The sequence below is a fragment of the Pipra filicauda genome, unplaced genomic scaffold (genome assembly GCF_003945595.2).
Source record: "Pipra filicauda isolate LSUMZ 115617 unplaced genomic scaffold, ASM394559v2 scaffold20_size4479445_pilon, whole genome shotgun sequence".
Classification (NCBI taxonomy): Eukaryota; Metazoa; Chordata; class Aves; order Passeriformes; family Pipridae; genus Pipra; species Pipra filicauda.
The window spans coordinates 3,069,585-3,097,532 of NW_024104321.1; the positions used below are offsets into that span (position 1 = coordinate 3,069,585).

General features: G+C 39.4%; 1 protein-coding gene across 1 annotated transcript; it reads right to left on the reverse strand.

The window, feature by feature from the left end:
• Window positions 1-12,915: 12,915 nt before the first annotated feature.
• On the reverse strand, window positions 12,916-26,492 carry LOC113995953 (carbonic anhydrase 3-like). The gene is made up of 7 exons (XM_027736527.2): window positions 26,369-26,492; window positions 26,077-26,274; window positions 22,618-22,736; window positions 20,639-20,731; window positions 18,720-18,785; window positions 16,106-16,261; window positions 12,916-15,158 (listed from the first exon to the last, which is right to left on the reverse strand). Exons 1-7 carry the CDS (start codon window positions 26,403-26,405, stop codon window positions 15,039-15,041), a joined length of 789 nt encoding a protein of 262 aa, XP_027592328.1. The 5' UTR covers window positions 26,406-26,492; the 3' UTR covers window positions 12,916-15,038.
• Between the last annotated feature and the right edge of the window lie 1,456 nt (window positions 26,493-27,948).

Sequence of the window (27,948 nt, forward strand, 5' to 3'; positions counted from 1 at the left end):
TTATTGAAGCTAAAGAACAGTGTTAACCAAGGAACAATTACTATACCTGTGCCATGAACAATTTGAGGCAAGATAACAGATGAAGGTTTGGAACCACCCAAGGTATTCCAGTGACTTTGCCATATTAAAAGTGGAGACATGAACAAGGTACACAGGAGCTATGTATTTAATCCAAACAGAGCACATACTATTTCCCACCTCTTCCTCAGTTTTCATTTCCATTTTCTGACATCTTCTCGTTGCCATGACTCACAGCCAAATCTCCAGATCCAGAGCAGGTAATAGATAAAGCACTGTATCTTTTATACCTACTTAAGTGGACAAATTTGAGGTTGTACTTTACTGCCTGTGTAGGAAGACTCAGTAAATACTGAAATTTCTGTCCTGAGCCTCAGGCACATAGCAATTTTCCAGAGTTAATGTTTGTTCAGAGCTCCTTGGCATTTAGATAACCTAAAAGGGGCTGTGAAAGAAAGGAAGAAGCAATCTAAGAAGAAGTTATAACCTTAGGCACTCTAACTTAAAACCTTTAATTCAAACAAGTTCCTTCTGAGGGAAAAAAATATGTCCTTTTTATATCTGCTTTCACTGGGCCCTTTTTCTGTGGGTCATTAAGAGTACCAAATGAGACTGTAGGCTTCTTTCTGACTTCTTCCATTTTGGTCATCTTCCTTTTTCTGACAGTGTGCTTTACTCTTCCCTCTGTATTTCCCTCCTTTCCTCAAGCCTGAATATACTGTGTCCATCAACACCTCTCTCCAGATGAAACACTCAATCGCTTCATTCTTAAAAAGCCCTGTGTAGAATCCCTTAAAAACACTGGTCTCCTCCTCCAGTAAAAGAAAGCCTTTAGAAGCCTTTGCTGGGCTTTTCATTACTGAATGTGGTTTAAGTTTCATGTACAAGAGAAACGTTTTAAGAAAATATGCAGATGGCATAGAAGACAACAGCTGAAATTGAATTAGGTCTAAAGTACAGGGGATCTGAAAAGAGAAGGGAAGCAGGTAGTTAGTCAGGAGCACTGGGAGTAGCTCATAATTACAAAGCAGAAAAATGAGACAGAAATAGGATTCCAGGATTCTTTATGATTCATTACATACACCAAAATCACTAGAACCTTGACTTCCAACAAGTTTTGGTGTCCTAATTTCTTGATGAGATACAGAAATTTATTTCAGAGGAAACCACAGGTCACAATTTGGTCCTGTGTCTGTGTTGTAACTAATAAATCTACTGCTGATAATGGTAAAGTCAGATTTATCAAAATAAAAATATAAGACAGGCTTTGTCTCTAATTTAAAATTGATTTAAAGAAAATAATTGAGTTCAGAGATGAAAAGCATTCAAGAAATGAGGTTAAAATTCACCAGACAGCAGCTATCCATGGAATAATAAACAGGCAAATTCAACACACAGAATCCTATAAACTTGCTAGTTAGATAACCATTACAGTGTTACTTGTAAGTATTGCCCAGATGGCATATATGCTGAAATGTAGGTCTCTGTTCAAGAGTGGAGCAATCTGCTCATGTGTGCTCTGGCACTGAGGCTTAGAAAAGTAAGAATTTGACTTCATCACTTCATAAAAGCATAAATGTTTATATTTGCATCAACCTTAAACTGTAAGTCTGAAGTGAAAAGGACTAGTCAAATGTTAAACAGGTGATTATATTTACCAGGATAATTTTCTAAATCTCATACATACCATATATTCTTAATCTTTTGCATTAAGTGATCTTATAAAGTTCTCAATCTTAGAGATCCAAACACACATAAGGATGGTCTGGAAGACAAACCCACACTCTTCATAAACTTAAATAGCAGTCCCATTTCCCTGTCTAAAATGCTGCAGCTCTCACTCTTTCTCTGACCATGTTTGCTGTAGCATGTCTATCATAAGACTTTTATGGTTCATATGCCTTTAAATATTCCATAAAATGGTTTAGATGTAAGAAGAATCTGAACACTTTAAGAATTATGGTCCAGATCCTGCACCTCACCTACCTTTTTAGGAGGACAGAAGTATTTCAGAACTTATATAGTTCTGCAGTATAACTAGTGAGAGGTAAAATTCTAGGACAGAAAATGCAGAAGGAATTGATATTCCTTACATCATGGAGAAATACCCAACAAAAGCATCACCTGTATCAGTAAACTAAAACTCTGAGGAACACAGTGGGAGGGTAGACCTGCAATTGTGATGATCCATGAGCCAAAACCTTGATGCTACTGGTGGTGATGGGGACAAAGATACAAAAATGACTTCCAGAAATAGATAAGAGGTTGTGTTTGCTCATGTTTCATAACTCACTTCCAGAGAGTGGAGGAGGTTGCTATTTCTAGCAATCCTGACATAGCGATTACCTCCAAGTGACTTTATTTAGGCTTTGCTCAAGGGACCAGGAATTAGTGCAAGGTCCTTGACTGATTAGCAAACTATCACCTTTCTATGTTGTTTCTATCCCTCATGATTATTCATTTCTCCTAACAGATGTGTAAGACAAAAGATCATTAACCCAAGAGCATGTAGTCTGATTTTGAACAAGTACAAGAATAATTTTCATTCAAAAAGGAAAAGGCACATAGTTGACCAAGAGATTTATGCTGGGCAGTTGCATATGCTTGGACTTTACACTTCAGATAGATATTTTTCCACATAATAGTAATCACTATTAAAACTAGGGCTTTGTCAGCAGGAATGGAGGAATGTTTTGAATCTCCTTCTCAATTAAGGTAGAAGGCATGGACAAATATGCTTTGATAAAAAACTGTTCATTCAAATCAGATTGATACGTTCATCAGTCTAAGAATGACTACATTTCTCTGTGTGTAATTGTGCCATCATTCCTGGATTTAGACATGTGCATTTCCAAAACTCATCAAATCAGAATGTATAAATTTTGCTTTGCTTAAAAATATAAAGTTAAATTTATTCTTTCAAGTTATTAGTGTATTTCTCTGAAATCTCAGCATCTATGATTCGTTTCTAGCTACAGAAATTCCACATACTGATGTTTTGCTGAAAAAATGAGAAAGAAGCTGTGAAGCTCTGGCAGTAGCCAGCCACACAGAGGGTCAAATTTTAGAGCCAGTGACAAGACTTTTAATGTGTAACCATAATTATATAGAATGCAATTGCCAGCCACCTTATTTCATAACAAAAGAGTAAAGTTTAGGAAAGTTCTATGGTACTTCTGTAGTTTCTGTTGTGAGGTCTAGGAAGAATTGGCTGCTGCTGCATTAGGTATTACAGGATTCTCATCCAAAGAATCTTGTTTCTAGAATGTTTGTTTTTTTTACAACTAAGTGAAGAAAGAAACATAGTGATTAAGTCCACTATTAAAACAGCAAAATTCCTTCTTCCATTATGAGGCAGATAAATAGCAATTGCTAGTCAGATCAGACTTATTTTTCGTCACATACTGCCATTTAAATAGCATGCCTCAGCCCCAGCTTTGGCTTATTCCCACAGGCACTGATACAAACTGTGTCACTAATTCATTTTTTTCCCAGACAATAGGGTTTTTTTCCTTTTCTCTTTGCCTCTTCCTCCTCATCCTACATTGTTTTTACAAGGGAGAACTATGCAATGGAAAAGCACTGCTCTCAGGAGCTGAGCCTGAACTATTATGACTCATAATAGTGGTGTATTCATGATAAAATATAGATTAAAATGATACCTTAAGAATTTAATATTTTCTATTCAAAACTAATAAAAAATACTGCTTCTGATACTGACACAGTCTTTTAAGGGAGTGAATGAAACACCACTTTTCAAAAGGATGCAATCAGAAAGTGACATCTTAGTCTTGTATCTGTACATGAAAAGCACCCAAAGGGGATAAAATCCCAGTATTGTTAGCTGCTACTGAACTAGTGGTCAGCTGCAGTGCTACAGTAGGGAAGTTATTCAGTAAATCTGAAAAATGTGCATATACAATAGAATAAAAGACAACCAGTACAGAGGGAAATGTTGTGCTGACAAATGGGAGGCATTTTTGTAGATGCTGCTTGATATAGATAAGATTGCCCAAAACTAACCTAGAAAGATCCAGCCTCAGAACTGCAACATATTTCAAAAATGTGTTGGGATCAGCATCACAGAAGTCAGTTGGCTAAGTGTTATGACATCATTTCGATGACATTTGTCTGCTTGGAAGTAATGTGATAACAATGGAATGGGCAGCACCGTAGCACTCCAGTAGCTTAAATACCTCTACAGTTTTCGGCAGATCAAATAAACATCCAGTTGGCCACACCAGTTAGTATTGTTCTGCCCAGTTATAAACTGAATGTCTTCCCTATTAACTTCCCAGTTAGACATATTTACTGATAAATCACTGAATGGTTTATTGGCTGAATAGGAAGAAGAAATAAATGAAGGGAAGAAGAGGGATATGAACCTCTGTTATTTCACAAGGAGAATGGCTTAGACAAGGGACATATGGAAATTTTGCTGTAAGGAGAATGGGAGCTGAGCATGGTAAAGGGATTACTGAGACTGATATAAATTCCTGGAGCAGGCAGAAAAAAGAAAGGGGTCTGAATGGGAAGAAACAGCACAGAAGAAAAAGATGGGAAAAGATTTGTGGCACAAGAATTATTTGCATGATAGAAGATAGACTGGCTGCCAGGAGTCCATAAAACAGAAAGGAGAAAAAGTCTTACAATGTCTCTGAGTGAAGAAGCAACAAGAACCAATGGCAAGGTCAATAAATATGTCCACAAAAAAGCAGTGAGGCATTGGTACAATCTTCCAGTATACACAGCATCCCCATCCTTGAAATTTTGTATATCTATGATCAAAAAGAAAGAGACAAGTCAAAAAGATAATGATAATTTAGATTAAATTTATTCAGATACTACAAACGAGATTTGGTCCACTAGAGTATCCATTATTGTTCTGAAGTGAAATTTCATTTGTCTTATTCCTAGCAGAACTTTAATGACCTGAACAGTGGCACAAAATATACCTTCAGCAAGTTCAAGGATGAAATCACGAGCTGCTATCCAGATGAGCCCAGACAGGCTGAAGAAATGGACTGACAGGACCATGAAGCAGTTCAACAAATACAGTGCAAAGTCCTGCACTTTGGGAGGAACAACCCCATGCACCAGGATGGCTGGGACTGACTGGTCTGCAGGCAGCTTTGCACAAAAGGACATGGAGATCCTAGTGGACAACAAATGGAGCATGAGTCAGTGGTGCACCCAGTGGTGCACACTGAGCTGCACTAAAAAGAGCATAGCCAGCAGGGTGACAGGAGTGCTAATTTCCATCTTCAACACTCATGCAAGTGCTTCTGGAGTCCAGTTTTGAACCTGGTACTGCAAGAAAAACATTGAATAAGCATTACAAGTGCAGTGAGGGGCCACCAAGACAGTTAGTGGTCTGGAGCATCACAGTCAAGGAGAAGCAGAGTGCTCTGGATTTGTTCAGTCAGTAGAACAGGCTAAGATGTGCCTGCTTTAACTCTGTTTCACTACAGTGCCAGAGTGCCATTGCACCATATTACAGAACTGTTTTGGAATGATCGTTTTGTACTTAGTGCAAATATTAATATAATATACCTTCTATTTTAATAAGGAATTTGTGGAAAATAATACAACTAAAAAGAAGCTGCAGAAAGCACTGTGTTGTTTTGCAGCTGACTGTGCATAGCATGCCTGGCAGTGTGCAAAAGACATTCACACAGTGCTTTTCATTGAGCATGCCATAGTTGGTGTGACATGTCAGCCAAAAAGCCAGTTTGTCATATGCCTTCCACTTCACTGAAATTCGTGCCAGGCTATGGAAAACATGGTAGGCATGAATGGAAACCTATCAACAACCAGATCTTTGTCTGCAAAATAAGAAAAATGACACAGTGAGTTAAATTATGTTGCTATTATGTCACCATCTCCACTTTTTCCACAGTTTCTCTTGTCAAGAAGCTGATACTTACAGACTAAGAGCAGATAGTTCTATAAAATATTGTTCTGCCAGGATTTACTCTATTTTTCTTGCTACTCATCTATAAAAGCCCGGAGCTGCTATGGCATACTCTGCTCCACCACTTACATTATTTATAAGTCCACATGGACAAAAGTCTCTACTGAAACAAGAAAAAATGCAAATTTTGTTAGTATCAGTAATTTTGTCACATTTTTAGGTAAAGATTTTTATGTGTTGATAAATTAAAAAAACAAAAACCCAAGTAAACATATCTAGGTGAATGTTAAAAATATGTTGGCACTCTTGACTGGAATGTGGGTTAAACACTTGCCATATTTCAGCATGTGTTCCCATCTACCCACTTTGCAATGCAGTGCAGCTACAACACATAATTGTGAGCTCATTTGGATACTTTCTAAATGCCATCCAGGCATTTCTGTCAACTGCGTTGTTTTGCCTGCTACCTTTCAATTCTTTTCAAAGCCCTGGAAAAGAGTTGCTTCAGCATGCAAACACACGCATTCATCACCCGTGTTTAATTGTCAGAGCCAACAGATTTACTTCACTGCATATACAGCAGTTTAGGTTATACAACTGAAACGTGATCAAGGAGTATATTATTAGATGGACAGGGAGCCATATTAGGTTCAGGATAACAGCTTGTACCGTTGGTACAGTGGAGAAAGTAATGCAAGATAAACCAGAAATATGCATTTCTGTAGAAGGATCTCATCTGCAAAAGTCTACCTGCTGCTCATGAGATGGGTCAACCAGGTGGCTGCCTAGTGCAGGGACCTCATAAAGAACTCCGGGAAATTAGGCAACTCTGTCATCAGGTACATATAGATGGAGAAGCATGAGGAGGAACCATGTCAACAGCAAGACCTAATGCTGTGGATACATAACACTGAGCCATAGATTATTTTGGAAACATGATCAAGAGGGGTTTCTGGGCTGTGTCCAGTGTAATTATGTATATGGAATTGGATTTAGCTTCTGTTATTGTGAACACTGTGCCATTTCCTTCCCCAGATGCAACCAGGAGTGTTTTTCAAACAAAGTGTAAATAAGTTATTTGCATGCTTTAATTAAGTGTCCATACAGTGATGGAAAAAATACAACTATATTGTAAATTCCAGCAAGCACTAACAAGATAGATGGATTATACAGAGATTCCCAGTGACAAGGCACAGACTGGAAAGCTTTATGCAGGTAATACTGCCTCCATCTGGGCTGTTCAGCAAAACTCCACATCTTACTTTAAGATGTGAATGTTCTCACAAATTCCCTCCACCAGTTCCAACTAGGGAAGCTTGACATTTTTTGTGCGTCAGACAGACTAGACAGTGAGTCAGAAGGTAGGGAAAAGAGATATTCAACAGCTTGTCTTCTTCTGATTGGTTATAACCATGCGTTGCTATGATGCTTATTTTTCTGGTCACAAATTATTCCCTATGCATGCATAAATGGAATTAATCTACTCCATGAGTTCCCTTGCTGACATGAAAATATGTGCACCTACATCCATGAAGTCTATCCAGTCAACAAATTTTAGAGCATGTCTTTTATTCAACAGCTCAGTTGCAGTAAATATTGCCAAGTGAAGAGGCCATTCACTTGAACAGGTGCATCTGGAACTGGACCTTACATCCTGTGATATGAAGATACAAACACAAATAATGGATCCACTGTTTAACTTGAAGTTTTATGGTTCTGCACATAGTGTTGCACAGATGCTATTGTAAAGATGTTCCAGGCAGATCCTTTCTGAATTATGGGACTTCATTTCCTGATTTAAGACATTTCAATTGAGTGTGTGGGGGGGAGAAAATAGAGAGCTCTAATCTAGTGTTGCTTTTTGTTCAGCATTTAGAGCAAGCAAATACCAGAATCTGATATAAAAATGGCAAACCCTTCAGTCAGATCCTGTAATATGGGAACACTGTGCTTCCACCATCGATGACAGAGAGTAACTAGGACAGCCAAGCTCAGCAAAGTAGCATAAGCAACAGATTTTGTCAGGTTTCCAAAAATGAATACTGAATGGCAATGCTTACTTTGACTGTATTTAATACACTTTTGTTTTATATTATTAAATGTTAACCATTAAAAGATCAAATTGATTGCAGTATAAAACAGAAAGCAAACCTCACTGTAACTCAGATCATATCCCTGGGTAAAAGGTCACAATCAGAGTCCAGCAAGATGTTGCTTTTGTAGAGGACTGCCAGGCAAGATTCTCTGCATTAGACCTTTACTCCCCATCACCTCTAAGACAAGGAGGAGATACCTGGATACACAGCAAACATGAATTTTGATTTTTAAGGCTATGGGAAGAACATATAGGGACTCTGGTTGGGAATGTTCAAAATATTTTACGGGACTTCTTACAGTGGCATTGATATAGTCTGATGATGGGCATCTATATAAGAACACAATTATTTTCACTGTTCCCAGAATCACAGAATCACAGAATATGACAAGTTGGAAGAGACTCACAAGGATCATTGAGTCCAACTCTTAGCCCTGCACAGGACCATCCACCAGAGTCACATCATGTGTCTGAGAGCGTTGTCCAAATGCTTCTTGAACTCCTTCAGGCTTGGTACTGTTACCACTTCCCTGGGAAGCCTGCTCCAGTGCCCAGGCACACTCTGGTTGAAGAACCCTTTCCTGATATCCAAACTAAACCTCCCCTAACACAACTTCAGGCCCTTCCCTCAGGTCCTGCTACTGGTCACCACAGAGAAGAGATCAGTGTCTACCTCTCCTCTTCCCCTCACCAGGAAGTTGTAGACTGCAATGAGGTCTCCCCTCAGTCTCCTCTTCTCCAGGCTGAACAGACCAGTGACCTCAGCTGCTCCTCATATGGCTTCCCCTCAAGGCCCTTCACCATCTTCATTGGCTTCCTTTGGACACTTTCTAATGGCTTAGTATCTTTCTTATATTGCAGTGACCAAAGCTGCACACAATATTCATGGTGAGGCCAGACCACTGCAGAGCAGAGCGGGACCATCTCCTCCCTTGACTGGCTGGTGATGCTTTGCCTGATGCCCCCCAGGACACGATTGGCTCTCCTTGCTTCCAGGGCACTGCTAATCATATTCAACCCTTTTCCACAGCATTGTTTTCCAGCATCTCATTCCCCAGTCTGTACGTACATCCAGGGTTGCCCCATTCCAGGTGCAGAATCTGTCACTTCCCCTTGTTGACTTCACACGAGTGGTGATTGCCCAGGCCTCTAATTTGTCAAGGTCTCTCTGCAGGGCCTCCCTCCTTCAAGGGAGTCAACAGCTCCTCCGAGTTTTGTATCATCTGCAAACTTGCTTAGTAGCCCTTCCAGTCCTGCATCCAAGTCATTTGTGAAAGTATTGAAGACCACAGGGCCCAAGATGTTAATTAATACTATACCATATTGTCTTTAATGTAAATCCTGTGAGGATAGAATACCTTTTTTATCTGGAAGATTTTGTTATGAGGAGCCAGAGTTTTTGCTTAGGAAGACTTTCTGCCTTTCTAAAAGGTAACTCTTTCTCTCCCCCACTGCATATGAAGGAAAGTTCTCAGCCTCTCTGATATGTGAGAGGAGAGAGAGAACGCTTACAGAAATGCTACAGGACTGCCGCAGCCCAGGGAGAGTCGGGGGGGGCCCAGTGATGATAAAGCCCGGGAGCGTACAGGAGGTTTGCCTTTCATCTGAGACCTGGTGCTGTCTTGTAGCGCCATGAAGTTTGTAAGTTTTAATGTCTTTGCCTCTGAAATAAACCCTTTTGAATCCTTTCCACCACCTTGGCATTTTGGGAAAGATACCTGGAAGATACCTTACATCCTGACACAATTACTACTTTAAAGGCAGAGCAAATACCCTCAACTGTATTTAGATTACACTGACTCTATGCCTTTGCAGAATTTTTCAGTGGTGGAAGTTATAACAAAGTGCTAAACTAAGACATTAGGCACGGAAAGTGTTGTTTCTAAACTTTCATCCCCTACCTTTCCCAACAGAGGCTATGAAATCAGTGTTTCAATTATAGGTCTTACACACTGTTGGGCAACAAATCAACTTTCATCTGTTTATTCAAGGGTCAGTAGCATTTGTTTAGCTGTAAATTTAGATAGGCTGCTGACACTGTTGCCATTTGTTGCTCAATGATGTTTGACAGGAACAAATATTTCGTGATTAAACTCTTTCTCCAACAGAGATTTATTACACAGACAATACACAACACTGCGGGAGCTCTTAAATTAAGGCTTAATGGCTGGCAGCTTGCAGGGTTAAGAAAAGAAAAATCACTGTTCTCTGAAAGAAGCAAACTTTAATGGAAATGTCTTCGTTTTTTGATTCAGTGTAGAAATTATCATAACCATGGAGGATGATTGAGACATATGCAGAGAGAAAAGGGCTATGTAGACTGAAATTGCTATTCAGGTGGGATATTGCTAGTATGCAGGGTAACGTGTCCTGCAGTCTTAGTCTCATAATTACTCAAATCAGCAACTAATTCAGTATATACCAGTGGCAGATTTTCATCTGTAACTCCTCTTACCTTGTGATAGGATTCTTTTGAATTTGGGAATGGAATTAGCTGGACTTTTCTCAGCCTCTAGAAGCACTTATATACCTACAATTTGCATGAATAGACATGCAGAAAAATATAAAAGGTTTTTAGATAGAAATGAATACCAGTCTGTTACTATCAATATTTATTTAAACATCAAATCTTATAGTTTAAGAATAACTTGGATAAACTGCATTTGTTTCAGTGCTTAGTTACTCGTTCAGGGCAAGAGGAATCTGCACAGTGTGGCAGCTCAGGCCTCCTGTGAGCAGAAACTGGTGTCAGGAATATGACTGCTGAGAAACTGGCTCCACCATGTGGGCTCTGGAAAATGACCATTACAGGCCAAGAAGGAAGCAGCATCCTTCACTTTAGTTTTCAGCAAAGATGTTTGTGTTGTCTATGGGATAAAGGTAGGATGAATAGTGGAAATGTCAGTAAAAAAAAAAAAATTACTGGGAGGAATCGGAAGAATTAATAATCTTAATCTAGTAAAGCTTTATTATCTCCACCATAAAGGTCTGAGAGAACTGGCCCGTGGTCTCGCTGGTCTAGCACAGCAAGGAAGCTCTTCTAGCTCCAGGAAGGAGTTGAGAGTTCTTCAACAGTTTTCTGACAGATCTTCTCCAAGATATTAGTAACAGTAAAAGAGTGACAGTGTGCTACTAAAATTCACCAAAGGCATATTTTTTCCTAACACCTACTACATATTCTGCTTACTGATGGCATGACAGAACAGCAAAGGCATGAGTTAATGTAAACCTCTGGCTTAGAGAATTAGTGGCACAATTACTGAGACTTACTTTTAGAATTCCCATAGAGATAACATTCTGTGCAATTGCTCCTGCTTGTGCGAAGTCCAAGTATGATCCAGTTGTGACTGAACCACTTCTTCTGCATACCCAATGGCGTCATCACTTCCAACCTTCCTGTTGGATTTTCTCCTAGAGAGACAGAATGCTATCTCTAGGGAGATCTTGTTAAATAGAGTTCTCAACATAAGTGTTTTGCTCATTGAAGTGCATGGTCATTCTTGCAAGTATTTTGCAATCCAGTCCAAACATAGAAAGTTAATTTTTCTTTAATAATAATACTCTGTTGGTGTTTATTTTCCTGGTAATGCCACAAGTTCTCCATGTGTGTTCAAATCTGTTTCTATGTTTTAATGAACACAAAACTTTACAGGTTTTCTGTCTCTCCCTCACAAGTAACCCTGAACTGGTTAATTTCATTTCATTGCACATTTCTGAAAATCAATATGTACAGCAGCCCTAACTGAAAAGAAGATACTTTTAAAAATATGTTCTTAAAGAAAAGGTGAGTCCAATTTGATCTCTAATTCATCATTGGTTGTACATTACCTTTTGGGGGACAGGGCAATGTTATAAAATGTTCTAATCAATTCTTGGGTTTGGAAATTATTCTTGAATACATTCTATGTACTCCAGTATTGACAATGATAAATGCCAGAATTCATTGAGATGAAAAGCAGATAGATGAGGTGGAACACACGCTGTACAGCTACTCCCTTTGATGAGGAATGGGAAAAAATGCCTCAGGAAGAAATAGATATTGTCTTACTTTGTTCAACTCACTGACAGTATGAACATTCTTCAACTCTGATTACTCAACAGATGAACACCAGCAAGGAGATTCAGAAGTGTCTTTCTTTGAGATATAGTAAAAAAGATATATATTCTTTTCATTTAGTGGTAGAAATGCAAAGCCATATGGGTTGTATACTGAGGGTCATAGCAGGAATTCACATTTCGGTTATAAATTTATACCTGACTGAAAGATGGTGACAACTGTTTCAGTTAATAAAAAAGCTTTCCATGTGTTTAGTGTTGGAACCAAAACTACTGTTTCAATAGTTGATAAACTTCTGCCTATTCTACTTTTCAGAAACGTGCAAAGAAAAGTGCACTCAATATCTGATTTGCAGGCAATTATTCTTTCACAAGTTTGTGTGCTTGAAAAGTATAAACTAATCAGGAAATATCAGAATTATGTAAAATTTCAGCTAACCCATCCACGTGTTTCTTGCAAGAAAACAAAATTCATATCCAAATGAGTGATATTCAGGGTCAAATATGAATGCATGAACTTTGGTAAGATGTAAGAGAATGTTTGTGTGCAGGCAAGAAATAAACACTTTTTTTTGTACCTGAAAACAGAGAATAAGTGATACTGTATAATCCTGATATTTTTGAGGATCTGTTTGACTGGATACACAGAAACCAGGATTGAGATATTAAACTCCAACAGTTAAAAATTACTAGAGTGTCTATTCCCCTATGTATATGTATCAAAGAAAGGATACAAATGTTTTCTAGTAAGTTCTCACTACTTTCAGTCATCATGTAGCATTAGAAATAAAACCAGCAAGCAATTTTTCATTTAAGTCAATTTATTGGTTCTTTGAAGACATAAAAGCAGTTATGTCAAGTGCAGGCAACTAATCTTGTTTTATTGCCCCAATAACAAGAGATTTAAACATCACAGTCAATGTCTTTCAGGTAGAAAGACTCAAACTCTTGTCTCAGTAATTTGTGTTAAAATTTTCTTATCACCAAGATCAACTGCATGTGGATACGAGCAGAAATTTTATATGTAAGACATAGTACAGTAGAAAAAAATGTTGCTTATGAGCTTTCTGTAGTAACATTTTTGTGTGTTGAGATGATGTACAGATTCAAGAGCGGAAAGAAAATCTAAGGGACTCTTAAAATCAATACTTTTGGAAATGCTACACTCATAATATGAAAAGCTGATCTTGCGGTAAGATTAAACCAATGCCAAAACATTTGTAAACAAGATTCAATCAATACTGTAGCTTCTGCTGACAGGAACTTAGTTTTTAAAAAGAAACTGCTTTATACTAAGCAAAATACACTCCTAATAAACTGAAATATTTACTTTCAGTGGAACTTCAACAATTCTTAGACCATTTCTAAATGAATACAAAGGATTAAACTCTGCCCTCAGTTTCATTTCTGAATTCTCACTGAATTGTGCTGTTGACAATGGCAGAATTTCTTCAGTGCTTCCCATTCATAACTTCCCTGTTGGGCAACATTTTTCTAGTAAAGGTGGAAAATGAAACAGTTAAGGAGCCATTTGTAACCCTGCTTTTTTTTAGACTTTTACATACCCCTTATAAATATTGCTGTGAACATGTTTGTGGCAACATCTAGAAGAATGCCCACTGTTACCTACTGATGAGTTAGAGGAACACAGAGAACTCAGAAGCTTCCTTTGTAGGACGATTTACTCAATATCTTTGACCACCCAACCTCCTGTATGTGCAATATGGAACAATCACCCTGATGGTGAATATAATGTAGCAGATCTTTACTCACATGTGGATTCAACCTAGATGGTACTTGTGTTACACTGAAATGATAAAGTTTGTATGATGAAGAACAGGGGAAGTTAATTGATTGGAAAGTTTCTGTGTGCCAGTGATTCCTTGCTTGGATCATATGTGCAAGCTGATGTGTCTCCCCAGAAAGGAACAGGGCCAAACAGAGTCCACTTATAGTCTCCAACTACACAGAGTCACAATCAAAAAACCCTTAGGTGACTTAACCTGGATTTTTCAGTAGTGGGAATGACAAGTGACACATATGAATCATTCACAAAGATACTTTCCGTATGAAACAAAATCCCTCACAGTTGAAACCATTGCTATGCAGGCTAAGATGTCAAAAATAAAAAGCAGGCAGAGCATCAAAACTAAAAATTCATCATTCTGCGAGGTGACATAGGTAACATAGAGCAGGAGAAAAAAGGCAGTTCCCACTCAGCAATACTAAAGCTGCTGTACTATATACAAGGTGACATGATACCAGCAGTATTCTACACTGGATGGGAGAAGTAGCAGCAGCAGTGAAAGAAGAAAAGATCAACAATGGCAGCAGCAGGACATGGCAAAGACAGTAAATGCTGAAATAACAGCAAGATATCTTTTTTTCTTCACACACAGAAATTGAGTATGCCTGATTATATCCCCAGAATACTAATCCAATGTTGGATAACAAACTATGAACAAGAGAGGGAAGGGAAAATCTGGCATGTTAAAGGGTTGTTAATTCTTTGGTTGTCAACACTGTTGGTGGGATATCTGAGGAAGATCACTAGAGACTCTGTAGGAATAGACGTTTTGCCTCCTGTCCATCTCCTGCTTTCCTGAGCTATTGGTTCATTTTTCTACCTTTACTATATTTTCTTTGAAATGACTTTTACATATTGAAACTGAGCCCATTTTTCTTCCAAGACCACTTGGCAGAGAAGTGACACTATCATAAATACTGAGGCTTTGTGATCAAGAATCATGTATATCTCACAATTCCTTATTAAGCTTAGTATTTGCATACAGTATTTTTTCTGTTTTCAAAATCAGATTCAGTTTGCCACTCAGAATTTCAAGCTGAGAAACACAGACCTGGATCCAGAGGAAAAGCAGTAGACAGCAAAAACTAACTATACTTTGTGATGCAGGGATTTTCTCACTCAGGTTCAGCAGAGCGAGACTTGAGACTTCACTTGAATGAGGCTCTCACTATTCTGCCCTTCACAGGCTGAGGTGGGCGCCAGTTATCAACAAGTGGGTTCACGGGTTCGTTCTCACCATTCTTGGAAAGGCTACGGAGCTTTGCCATCTGCAAAGAAGAAAAACTAAAGTGTCCATGTGGAAGCACTGTGGTTCTTAATGCCTAGAACAAACTCTGAGATGGAGAAGGAATTTTCTTATATAATGACAGGCACACAACGGCAATGACAATTGGCTGTATATGAAGGAGGATGCACATCTACATTTATGCAAGGTAGTCTGATGGAAAAAGCTGGTGCAGAAGTTTGTATTTTGTTCTGTAAGGCAGAGAAGCGTATGCCAACTGGATTATTAAATTCAATCATGAATTCATCACTTAGCTGTTGTTCTTAAATTCAGTGTTGCTTTGTTAATTGTTAACCTTTCATCCATAAATCCATTCTGAAAACAGTGAAATCAGTAAAAAGGATATACCCTGATTCGAATTGCTGAAGCACTAAAAAGGTCACCTTATCCAGACTGGTTCTCTTTTTTTTCTTTTTTTTTTTTTCTCTGTGTAAATGCACATTTGAGCTATACGAATACAATTAGTGCATTACTTTTTGTTAACATTCAGGTTCGCAGGTTGTAAGTAATTTGATCCTTCTCACTGAAAGCTTTTAGGAAGTCAAGATCTGCACCAGCAATTCCCTAAACTGAGAAACCAGTGAAATGTTAGTCTCACTTGCCACTTAATGGTGAAATACACAGAATGAACTGAGGACACTGTGATGACTGAATTTTGTGGCTCGGGGGCTCTTCCACCTTAGCATGTTTTCAGGATCCCACGAACACTCCTGCTGAAGCTATTCCAGGAGGTGTCTAGCAAGAGGGCCTGATTCTCAAGGTCAGTTTTACAGTCCATTTAAACCATCCAATCTGCAGGCAATTTCTCACAGTCCTCAGCTAAAGCTTTCCCTATCAAAAAGGGTAAGGTTACACAAGAGCTCACAAATCTGACATACTGAGACACTGCTGAGAACTGGTAAAAGAGTAGCAGAACTAGGTAGAGTTTACCTGATCTGAGCTGACTTCAATTGGCTCCCTCAGGAGAATCCAAGTGATACACTCCTCACAGGGGGGTGTAGTGAATGAACCGTGGTAGGTCCAGTAGTCCCGAGATTTGGGGAAAAGAATTGAAGGATCAAAATGCTGAAAAGGAGCCTCTTTCCCCTTAGAGGAAAAAAAATTCTGCAGTAAATCCAGGGATATGCATCTTAAAAGACATCAGTATCTATGCTGTTATAAAGGGAGTAATTAAATACCAAGATTCATGCAAGAAATCAATCCCCTCTTTCTCAAGCATTTTCCTGGCAATTAATAATAACTGACATTGTGATTACATAAATAAATTAAAAGAAATTACAACCTGAATTGTGTGGGACCAAAGATATTCACTTTTACATTTTTCTATTCTGGAACTATCAAAATTGTGTTTTATTTTTGGTCAGTTGGGATAAAAGTTAAAGGCTGTGGCACTGCAGGTACCCCATTTTATCCAACAGAATAGTGGCCAGGCATTTATCCCAGATTCGTTACAGTGTTCTGTCTGAAGGACAGTCTCCTCCCAAGACTGTACTCTAATTACATTGTTATGGTGACACTCTCAACCTTTTTGTTGGGACTTTTCCGTTTAATGTAAAAAAATTTAAATATTTCCTGTAAGAGTACTGTGTCGTAAATAACTTACGACTAAAGGTGACTACAATCAGACAAGGGAGAACAGCAGACACCAAACAACATTTCCTGAGAAGTTTGCCACTGAATAGGATAGCATCTCCACTTTGGAAAGGAGGACTGTGATGAGTCTTCCTTGTTCCCTCTGGACAATAAAAATTAACCAAGGAAATCCAGTTCACTTCTCTACTGGTATTTAGGATGCAGTTCTGGAAAGTGAAATCTCTTATTCCTATATCCTTCTCCTAACATGGAGAATCTGCTCCAGACTGGAACAGAGAAAAAGTGCAATGGTAGGCCATACATCCTTGCACAAACAGAGTAGAAAGAATAACATCAAGTCTTCAAGTATATCTTCCAGGAAAAATTGTTCTGTAAGTTCAATATGAGTTTGAAGATAACTTCACGAAAGAAATTGTGATTTTTCAATAAAAAGAGTGTCCAAAAACTCCTCTGCCTGTAATGCATCAGAGCAATTGAAATTGCATGTGCAATAAATGCACCAGTGATGTCATCCATTACTGTTTCGTGAAAAATAAGTAATCTTGGTAAAGTGTATGTGATGACAGGAAAGAAAATAAAATAAGAGAGAAAATACAAGCTGTCATTTTCATATGCACCTATATTGCTCTGGTTTTCCTCAGCTGTTGCTTTTTCCAGAACCACTACAGAGAATATCTGTATGTAGGAAATCAGACTTCTATTTTTTTTTCTGCTAGAAGTTATAAAATCTCCAGTTAGATAGTCTCAGATAGAATGCAGTGGAGTGGATATCACTGCCATCTTGTCATCATTGTATGACACGGAGTTTCATAGGATGATTGATCAATTTTTTAATTGGCAAAGCTCTTCTGCATGCAAACGGCCAAAAAATGCTGTAGAGATTATGAGAGAAAGCCAAATCTGTATCAAGACAGATACCATTGACACAGTAGGGGAGCAATAGGTAGAGTGAAAAAAAAATAACCTTCAGTTCCCTCAAAAGAAAGAACAGAATTGCATTTGAAAACTAAGAAAAGGTTGAAAAAATAAAATTATTATGACTCTTAGTTAGGAGAGAACAGATTTCTTACTTAGGTCAATGACAGTACACACATACATAAATCAAATGCAAAAAATTCTGCTAAATTTGCAAGAAAATGCTTATAGATTTGTAAAATTTAGCCCTGGTGTTTTGGTGATATATTCAAGGTCAAATACAAAAAGGGATTTTCAGCATCATTAGAAGTATAAAGTTTATCATGAAGTAGAATTGCTAAAGTATACCCAGAGATTATGTTTATATTCAACAATAATGCTAAATACCAGTAGATGCAATATCTCAATTCTCTGCAAATAACTCCCTTCTGCAGTGGTATCTATGCAATTGGTAAGGGCTGTGAGCCTTAGATCATTAATTAAACTAGAAAATAATTTAGAATATGTTTGCAATGCCATTTGTGTTAGTATCATAGGAAGAGAGGACTGGTGCACCATGTAATCCCTTTTATAAATAAACACAGTTCCATCTTAAAACTAATAACATTTTTAATCTCCTCTACATAGACTGGGAGCCTCACCCATCATTCCTATGAGTTTCTTCTCATTTCAGGCTAACTAAGTTTCTGACTCCTTTATATGCATATGTTTTGGCCACTGCTGTCCTCAGATTCAAAAACCTTTTCATTTCTTCTTGCTATTTGCACACTAGCCTATTTTTACAGAGCAGTACCAATAAGACTATCAGTGGTGTATGCAAGGATTGATAAAAAAATCCTCTACAACAAGAATACTTGCAGAAGTGAGGAGTTATCTGTTTAAATAAGTAAAAGAAAGTATCCTGCCCTACATTCCAATGTATCACCTCTAGTGCTACTCTTAGGCACCAAGATGATGCCAAAAAATGAATCTGAACTTCTGATTTCTACTTCTGCTGCTTTTCAGCTACATTATATCACCAAAATTCTTTTGATACCTTAGTCTTAATGTTATCAATTTCTTCAAGAATTCTCTTCATCTCTGGTTTGGGAGTTTTTCCAACCTGTAAGGCAAAGCACAAGTACTGTATCTTTTTCATCATGTTCCACAGTATTTGAAAGAATTTCAGCATATCCCATCTGTCACATTAGGCAGCAGCACTCTCAGAGCATCCAGTAGAGACTGACAGAAAATGACATGTGTTAAAAGAGCATCCAAAATAGCAGATTGCAGTAACTGGCTTTGCAATTGGAACGTGTGCGGAAGGACTCTACAAGGCATCACCGACTGCCTGAGGAATGAACTACACACTCAGACAGTGTGATCTACACTCTCCAGGGCCTTGCCCTTGGCTCTTCTTTGAAAGCAACCCACAACCTCTGTGAGACATATGAGCACTCAGCAAAGTGTTGATGGTCTGAAGAGCTGGAGTTCCTGCAGATACTTCAAATGTTCTGCAGCACATATGCAGTCAGATCAGACTTTGACATAAGACATATGATGAGATTCATGTCTCGATATCCTCAAGCTGTGGGGTCACTTTATTACTTGTGTTCCTGATATTTAGCACTTCCAAAAGCTTTGACATGGCTCTGCATCCCAGAAGAGTAAAGACAGTATGCCTAAGATGTGCTGTAATTGCCATTTTTTTTCAAAAGAGATGAAATTCAACTCTTCAGGAGATAATTCAATCCTGTTTTAGCAGTATTCCAAACACCAGTAATAGAACATGACAAACTCAGTGAAAAACAGTGGCTCCTTTACCAAAGAGCAAGAAGGAAAGAGGGAAAGAAGGCCAGAGAAGATATAGTGATACCACTTTTCTAGACCTTTTATCTGACCTTAATATGATTATTAAGAACACAGTGTAATGCTTTGTAATCTGTGTTTTACAAGACAGTGCTTTAGTCTAAAATAGACCAAAAGAAATGACCAAGTAAGAATAATCCAAGGATGTAATCATAGGGGAGAATCTGGACAGGTGCTGACCTTCAGTTTAAACTAACCACAAGAGAAAAGGTCAGGCTGGCTCACAGTATACAGAATTAAAATGACATTGTATCTAGTCTGTCCAGGGGCACTGTGGCAAAATTAATTACATCCACTTGCTATTGCTTGCGCAAATGCCACTTACAGGTGATAAAACAATAAGAGGAAACCTATTCTCTGATGGTGTGTTCAAGCTGATATGCCCACCTGCAGGTAAAAGGACAGCCACATATCTGAAGTTTGCATAATTTATCGCTATTAGGCTGTGTGCCTGTTAGTGTTTCTCAATGTCCTAGACCATGTACAGATTTGATACTAGGATTGCTTTCTTTCTGTTAAGTTTTTAAAAAAATCAATTAGGAAATACTGGTACAAAATTATTTTGTTACGGAGCTGCTGTATTTCAAGGTTAGAATGTTCAGTGAAATTCTTTTACCATGAATTACTTCTTTTTGGAGTAGGTTCATTGAACTCCTTTTGATTCCCAGCTTATGTGGGAATCAACCAGAGACCAGGGAAGGGAATCAGTCAACATAACCTTGCTGAGAGGCAGGTGCAACACCTACTAGCAGACAACAGGCAAGAGGAAACACTTATACGGTGCAGTGTCCTCCCCACTCAATGCACAGCACAGTAAAGGGCTGCTCAGCTATCAGGGACAAAGTTAGCAAATGTCCCAGGCTTGAAGTTATGGATCTCTTGTTCAATACCCATCATGCCACTGGTATCACAAATGGTGTCAGAAGTCTGAATGGGTTAGTGCATGGAATCTGGAGTGCCCAAGTCCAGAAGTACTGAAGTCAACTGCTTTGAATGTTTTCCTGCAAAACGATGCAGTGCGTGATAAAACAATGGGAACATTTTCCCCTGGTACTAGAGGAGGATGAAAAACACAGAAATTATAAAGACTGAATATTTGCCACTTACTTTCAGAAAAATGCCCACAACAGCCACACCATCAGGTTGTTTCAAAGCTCCAGCAAAATTACCATGTTTTGGATTCCAGTGCACCATATGTAACTAAAAATCAATAAAATTTCAGTTATAAGTACAAGAAATTGCCAGCAGCACAATCTTCACTTTAAGTTCAATAAAGAAAAGTGTCCAGTACACAGTAAGTAAAAGAATGGACATGAAAACGAAACCTCTATGTAAATATTTCTAACTGCTGTTTCCATGCTTCTATATGCTCACACTTTCTATAAAACATTGCTTCGCATTGAATTGAAGCATGAGAAAGAAAATGAAGTTTCCTACGCAGTAATCAGACAATGCAACTATAAGTAGTTTAACCCAAGCACATGACATGAACACATTCGGTGCATAAAACACCTACTGACATGCACTTCATCTCAAGTACATTTTTAGATCTTCTGGTTATGCAGATATCAGCTCAAGGATTTACACTGGGTTGTACGTAGTGCATGCATTATTGTTTTGTGTCTCTTATGACTCTTGGCACATTGTACTGGACAGGAGTGGGGATAGTAATATGACATTTCTCATGTCTACTTTCAACAATAATGTATTTTCAGGATATAGTTCAAATTTTTACATCTCTGTCCAGAAAATCTGTAGCTCATGCATATAGCTACAAATGCTGCAAGCAGCGGTATGGAATCTCAGACTAAGTAGCATCTGCAACTCAGTGTTATACAGGAAAAAAGTCTTTTTCTTAAAGTTCATTTAAATTGACAACAAAGTAGTTTGCCCTGAATATAATTAATGTATTGTTCTCTGTTTCTTTTCTCTTGAGGATAAGGATTTTATTGCTAAGGATAAAGTTGGAGCAACTATATATCTTTGGTTGCAATGTAGGAAAATTTCATACATTCCAGACTTTCTTCTCCTGTCAATAAATACACAAGTACTACTAACAAAAGTAACATAAAAAGTCTGTGCTTGAGCTAACCAAGAAATGGTTTGAGGAAGCAGAATTCTTCTGTTTAGTTGGCCGCAGAAAGTAGAGCACTAGCAAGGTTTGGCTGCGGTTAAGGAACAGGAAGAAAATTTCCAAGCCATCTCCCACAGTCATCTCTGCAAGGTTTGTGCATGCTGATCCCGAAAATACCTGCCTCAGTTTTGTCCTGTGACTGGTGGGCAAAGCCTCTCTAAGCTCTGTACCTTGAGGGTATAGTTGTAAGGCAGGAAAACACTACTGCAGGATTTTTGTGGGCATAGATAGATATTTTGAGACTACTTTCAAATAAGATGAAGAAGGCAACATTTGCTAGTAATTCACTAGCATCAATAGCAAATTTTCTTATATTTATGACCGGAAGAAGTCTTCAGGGCCTAAAAAAGGCATTAATTTTAGAAAATTTGGACAACAGTCCTTCAGTAGGTTACATTAAAAAAAAAAACGAAAATGAAACAAAAAATCTATTTTCCAGGGTTCATGAAAATAAACCCAGTTATTTTAAAGCAGAGATGTCCAGAAACTAAAATCTACTCTGAATCAGTTTCGAGGTGGATCTAATTTTGGATGTCAGTTTATCAAATGTGCTTTTACTAAGCTTTTCTATTAACTCATAATGCTTTCTGAAACTAACTTGGTAACCCAAGCTATACCAGAAATGGCTAAAAGCTAAAAAACAGCAGCAGAAAACAGATCTTCCTATTTGAAAGTAACCAATTGGTTTATGAAAAATATTTTTAAAACATTCTAAAATACCATAAAAACTCTTGCTTGAAGAAAAGAAGTCTGTGTTAGTATATACTTGCAAAGACACATTTATTGCCATGTAACTTATCCCACTGCATGCTAACCAATATTCACAAGTTCCACAGGCAGAGAAAAATTAATGGCTAAATACTAGAAAAAGGGAGAACGGTTAATCTGCTCAGATGCAAAATCAGTCAAATTCCAGTTAACACTGAATACTACTATTAAAAATCAGTCCTACCTCTGCTGCATATTTCACCCCATCTATAACATGCTCAGAGCCGTGGTCATCAGAGGAACCCCAGTGCAAGTGCAGCTGCCGCAGCCTGTAGGCGCCGGTGAGCGGGCCCCCTCTCAACACTGCAAGGGACAATCTGCGTCAGCACCAGCCGACAAAACCCTGCCACACGCGGTCTCTGAGCGGGGACCCACCGGAGCACCTCCTTTAAATCCAGCAGATTGCAGTGGGGGGTCACAACACTCACCAGTTCACGTGGTTGGGTCTAAATTCTGTTATCACTCAGGAGTTCTGTTTGATGTGAAAACTGTGGAAACTGCTGTGAGTCAAACCCCACCTGGCCAACAAGCCCTTTTTCTCTTGGCAAGTGGACACACTATAGTTTATGATGTGGAGAGAGAAGGAAGATTTTCACAGATGGTTCTTGTCAAGAAAGGGTCTGTCGTAGAAAGATTGGGGTTAGGGCTGTTAAATTAACCCAGAGATGCTTCGAAGAGTACCTCTAGTCCATTACTGGCATACCTTTTACAGTTCAGACAACTAAACAATGGTTACAGCATAGTTTGCTGCTTCTAAAAAAAGTAAAAATTAAAAAAAAAAAAAAGACATCTATTTCTAGAAAGTCAGGGAAGAAAATAAAGTTTAAATTGTTCTCAAGCCACCAATGAAATAAATTAAGAAGCTGTTACTTCTGCTGTCTTTAGCCAAATAATGCTGATCATGCATCAGTCTGACAGTTGACATCAACTCTGACTTTCAAAAAATCACACCTGCTCTTTCAGCCTGGAGATTCTTTTGAGCAGGGACTGCTTAGAGGATAAGCTCTCAAATGTATTTTTCATTCATTACCTAAGGTTGGAATGAGTCGTGTTTCCTTACACAGAAAGCTGATAATGTAGTTCACAACTGCAGTGCCAGAAGACCTTGTTTAAATAGCATTCAAGTTTGAACTTCTACCAATAGCTTTGAAGTTCAAAGTTAACATTGAAATAATAAATCCTCTTTTGCCCAATGGTCTCAAATGAATTCTTGATATCATATGTGTTGGAATACCTACACAGAGCAAGAGGTTTAACTTTGCAGTTTCTCTTTTTAGTTGGTAGGTGTCACAACCATCAAGGGGAGGGATGGAAAAAAAGCCTTGTTGAGTTTTAGGCATGCAGTTCCTCTTATTTTTTGAGTTTGTACGTACATCAATAAATTATCCTAAGTCAATATGTTATTGAGTAAACCTTCTGTAGAGGCCTTCAATGGGAAATATTTCATATTAGTATAATCACTGTTATTCTTATTTCACTTTTGAATATAAGACAAATAAAGCATAGACTCTAAGGTTCAACTCCTCACAAGTATTTGCTTGCCATTTCAAGCCGGAATCAATGGGAGGCAGGGACTTTCAGGAGCTGAATTTATGTGATTTACCGACACTTAAAAGCTGAATCAGTATCAGAGTTGGAGACTCATTTAGCAGTCGTTTCTTAAAGGTGGCCCTTTCCAGAGCTCAAATACTGTGAAGCACTTGAAAATAGCACTTCATAACAGGACATAAATCTCTATAGCATGAAAACAAATCTTTTTAAAATTCAAAATTTTCCATATAATTGGAAAATAAAGGCTATCTTTAAGCTATTTTTTTTTTCCAATTAAAATAAGATCTGTGACTACTACTTATCTCTTGCCACTGTAGAAGCCAACAAATGAAGATAATAAAATGGCTATGAAATTCCTTCTCATGTGGTCTTTCAGAGCTGTCAAACATTGTATTTTATTCTGATCAGACACGTTCCTGTGAAATGTTTGAGTCCTAAATTACTGTCCAGCAGCCTGCAGAAAGTCAGGGCAGCCAGGAGTGAATGTACACACTTGATGCTCAAAGAACAACAGAGATGATGGGAAGGGGAGAGGCAGGGAGGGAACAGAGGGAAGATGATTTAGAGGAAGAGCTGCACCAAGGGCTGTACTTTGCTTGTCAAATCTTTCTCCAACACAGTTCCTTGGGCAGACATCTTCTTCAGCAGCCTGTCTAAACATTTCAGCCTTTAGGAAGCTGCAAAGAAGACAGAGTAGAACCCCCACATGAAAAAGTTCTTTATCAATTTACTTTTCATGCTTTCAGTCATGGCATGAATTTTATGCAGTGCTTGTGGAAGAGCATTCCAGTTTATAAAAGGGCCTTGTTACAAGGGCAGGTAGTGATAAGACAAGGGGGTACATCTTCAAATTGAAAGAGTATGATTACATTGGATATTAGGAAGAAATTCTTTGCTGTGAGGATGGTGAGGCATTGGAATAGATTGGTTGAAGAAGTTGTGGGTGCCCCATGCCTGGCAGTGTTCATGGTCAGGTTAGATGGGGCTTTGAGCAACCTTGTCTAGTGGAAAGTGGTGGTGGTGTAGTTGGAACTTGATGATCTTTCAACCCAGACCATTTGGTGATTCTATGATAATAAAAGTGCAGTTTATGTTGAGACCACTGTGTAGAAATTGTGGTAATAAATACTAAAGGACCATACAAATACACAACTTAGACATGGTCCTGGTCCTAAATAGTTTAGATTCCATCTGAGACATATGGAAAAATAGCAGGTAGCTGTAATGGTAAATAAAGAAATCCAAGGAAACAATGATCTCATCAAGATAAACACAAGTGATAGTGATCTTTCAATGTAATATGGATGTATTTCATTAATTATATAGTTTACTAAGAACAAAATCCCAATACAAATGCCATCAAAGCAGAAGGAGAAAAATACAAAGGAAAGTAACTGTTTTCCATTAGTTAGATTGCTTGATAATTTGATTGCAGTCAATACTGCATGCTCTTGAGATGTCTTTGCATTATATTATGTTGTCAATTTATTATTCATTTTGACAGTTGTTGCGTGTCTGCATCCAGAGCTACACAGATATAGTTCTGGAATCAAGGTTTGAAAAATTTAGCTTAAAGATATGAGACTGCTCGCTCTCAGTTCTATAGCAATGCCATGCCATAGCTTTCAAGAAACTATGAAATGCTGTTTTCATAAATGATATTTTAATAGGTTTTTTAGCCTATGGAGTACCTGAAGAATTCCCATACAGAAGAAATCAAGATCACGGTCAGTGGAAATATATGTACAAGTTTTTTGTTTACAGGGTGCCTCAGAGCATTCTAAATCTCTCTGGGCACCACTCTTTTCCCTTACACAAAACCTGAGGATATGGTGTCTTTGTTGAAGGAGATGACATAGAGAGAAGTCCACCTTCCAGCTGAGTCTGTATTTCAGGGGTGACCCTGCAGCTACAGTCTCCCTGTCCCACCTACAGATTCACCAGAATAAACCCCAGGAGCATCCTTTTACATTCCCAAGTGACTTTTCTCTGCTGGCCTGCGCAAGCTGGATACTAGGGGATGCTTTTTGATGCTCGGCGCTTTGCAAACCTCGATTCCTAGCAAGGCCAGAAAACCGAACCAGAAACTGACCTGATCGATCAAAGGTGTCGTCGAAGACGACGCGGCAGGTGCGCCCGTTGTTCAGGATGGTTTTCGCTGCCCCGGGATCGTAACTCGCGTGCCAAGCGGGAAGAGAGCTGTCGTGCTGCACGTCCTTGCTGTTGATCTCAATGGGCGACTGCTTGTCTCCCTTGGCAAGGGGGTAGTTTTCGTGCCAGCGCTCGGGTCCTGAGGTACAAAGGCAAAGGAGACGTCTCCCCGGCTCAGCCGGGCTCAGCCGGGCTCAGCCCCGTCCCGCCCGACGGCCCTGAGCCCCGCTCACCATTGTCGCTGTCGTACCCCCACACAGACTGGGCCATGGTGCCGCTACCCGCGCCCTGTCCCGCTCCCTCCGCTGCGACTCCGCTGGCGCGGTGGTCCCTTCCTTCCCTCCCTCCTTCCCTCCCGCCCCGGGGGGCTTTTTATAGACCGTCGGGGCTTCGCGTCCTCCCCGGAGGGAGGGCAGGGGAGGGCGGCGGCGGGAGGCTGCGGGGCGGGCAGGGCTGGGGGCGGTGCGGGGTGGTGGGAGCCGAGGGGGCGGGCAGACGCGTATACTCCCCTCCAGAGAAGGCAGGGGGATGCCGGCGAGACGCCGCGGCTCCCTTCATCCCGCTGCCTCAGGCACGGCTCAGCCCGGGGACAGACGGTCTGACGGCGCGGGCGGGCAGGTGCTGGTGCCGCTCCCCGCAGCCCCGCGGCGATGGGGAGCTGAGAGCGTGGAGCGCTCACTGGCTGTACCAGAGCGGGGAGCCGGCACCAGGGAACGCAGTTCTCCCCTCTGCGGGCAGTGCCACGGGCAAGAAGCCTACCAGGGAGTCTGGACGAGCTCCCAGGGCGGGCAAACTTCAGCAGTCCCGCTTCCCGGATTTCACAAATACTCTCATCAATAGCTCCGAAACGCCCTATGTCTGAAAGGCAGACATATATCATAGCCTGCAAAACCATGCTTTTGTGCAAAGGTAGACTACCAGCCCTCAAGGAGGACATTCCTGACCATTGGCTCAAATCCGGGTTTTTTGTGTTGTCCAGTCAGTTCTCCTTCATGCAGGGAGCTTTACACCGAGTCCATTTCTCATGTTAGGCAACTTAGCAGTGGGTATTTCGATCAGGAAGGCATTTGTTTTTCAGATGATGGGGAGTGAGCAATCAGTATGGTTGTGTTAGTTGGCTTTGTCTGCACGTCTACGTTGAATGCTCAGAGCTTTTTTCTCAAATGCCAGCTTTGCCGCGGTCTCCCTTGGCTTTGTCAGTCCACGTTAACACTGCTGCCACTGTATCTACCTTGAGCTAAATACTACCTCAAACTACGCAACTCTAGTTAAATACCATTCCAAGATAAATATTTGGGAGTCAGCCAAGAAGCATCACAAACCATGGAGATTTCCAACATAGTTGCAGTGAACTTGTTTAAATCCTTGTACCCATCAGCACTGGAATGCAGCATGGAAATAAACATGCAGTTTTGAGAGGTTATAAACCCTTTGTATTAGTGAAGTACAGAAAAAAGGCCGAGAAGCTGCAATATGCAGAGCCTAAGATTAGTTTTGTCTTATTTCATGTCCCAAAGCCACCTGGAAGGTAAAGGTGAAGGTTCCTCTTCTCGTTTATGTATGTAGCTAGGCTAATAAAGAGGGACTTTGTTTAGAATAACTAAAATTATTTCACTGAACTTGTTTAGTAAATTCTTCTCGCTCTGAATTTAGTTGTAAGTAGGCATCCTGATCCCTTTGAGAGAAAGGTAGGACAAGATCTGTCACTTAGGAATCTGTATCTGAGAAAATTTATGTAGCAAGGTGTATCGTATGTTTACATAGAGAAGATATGTCAAACTGAAACTCACTAAACCTCAGCAACTTACACAGT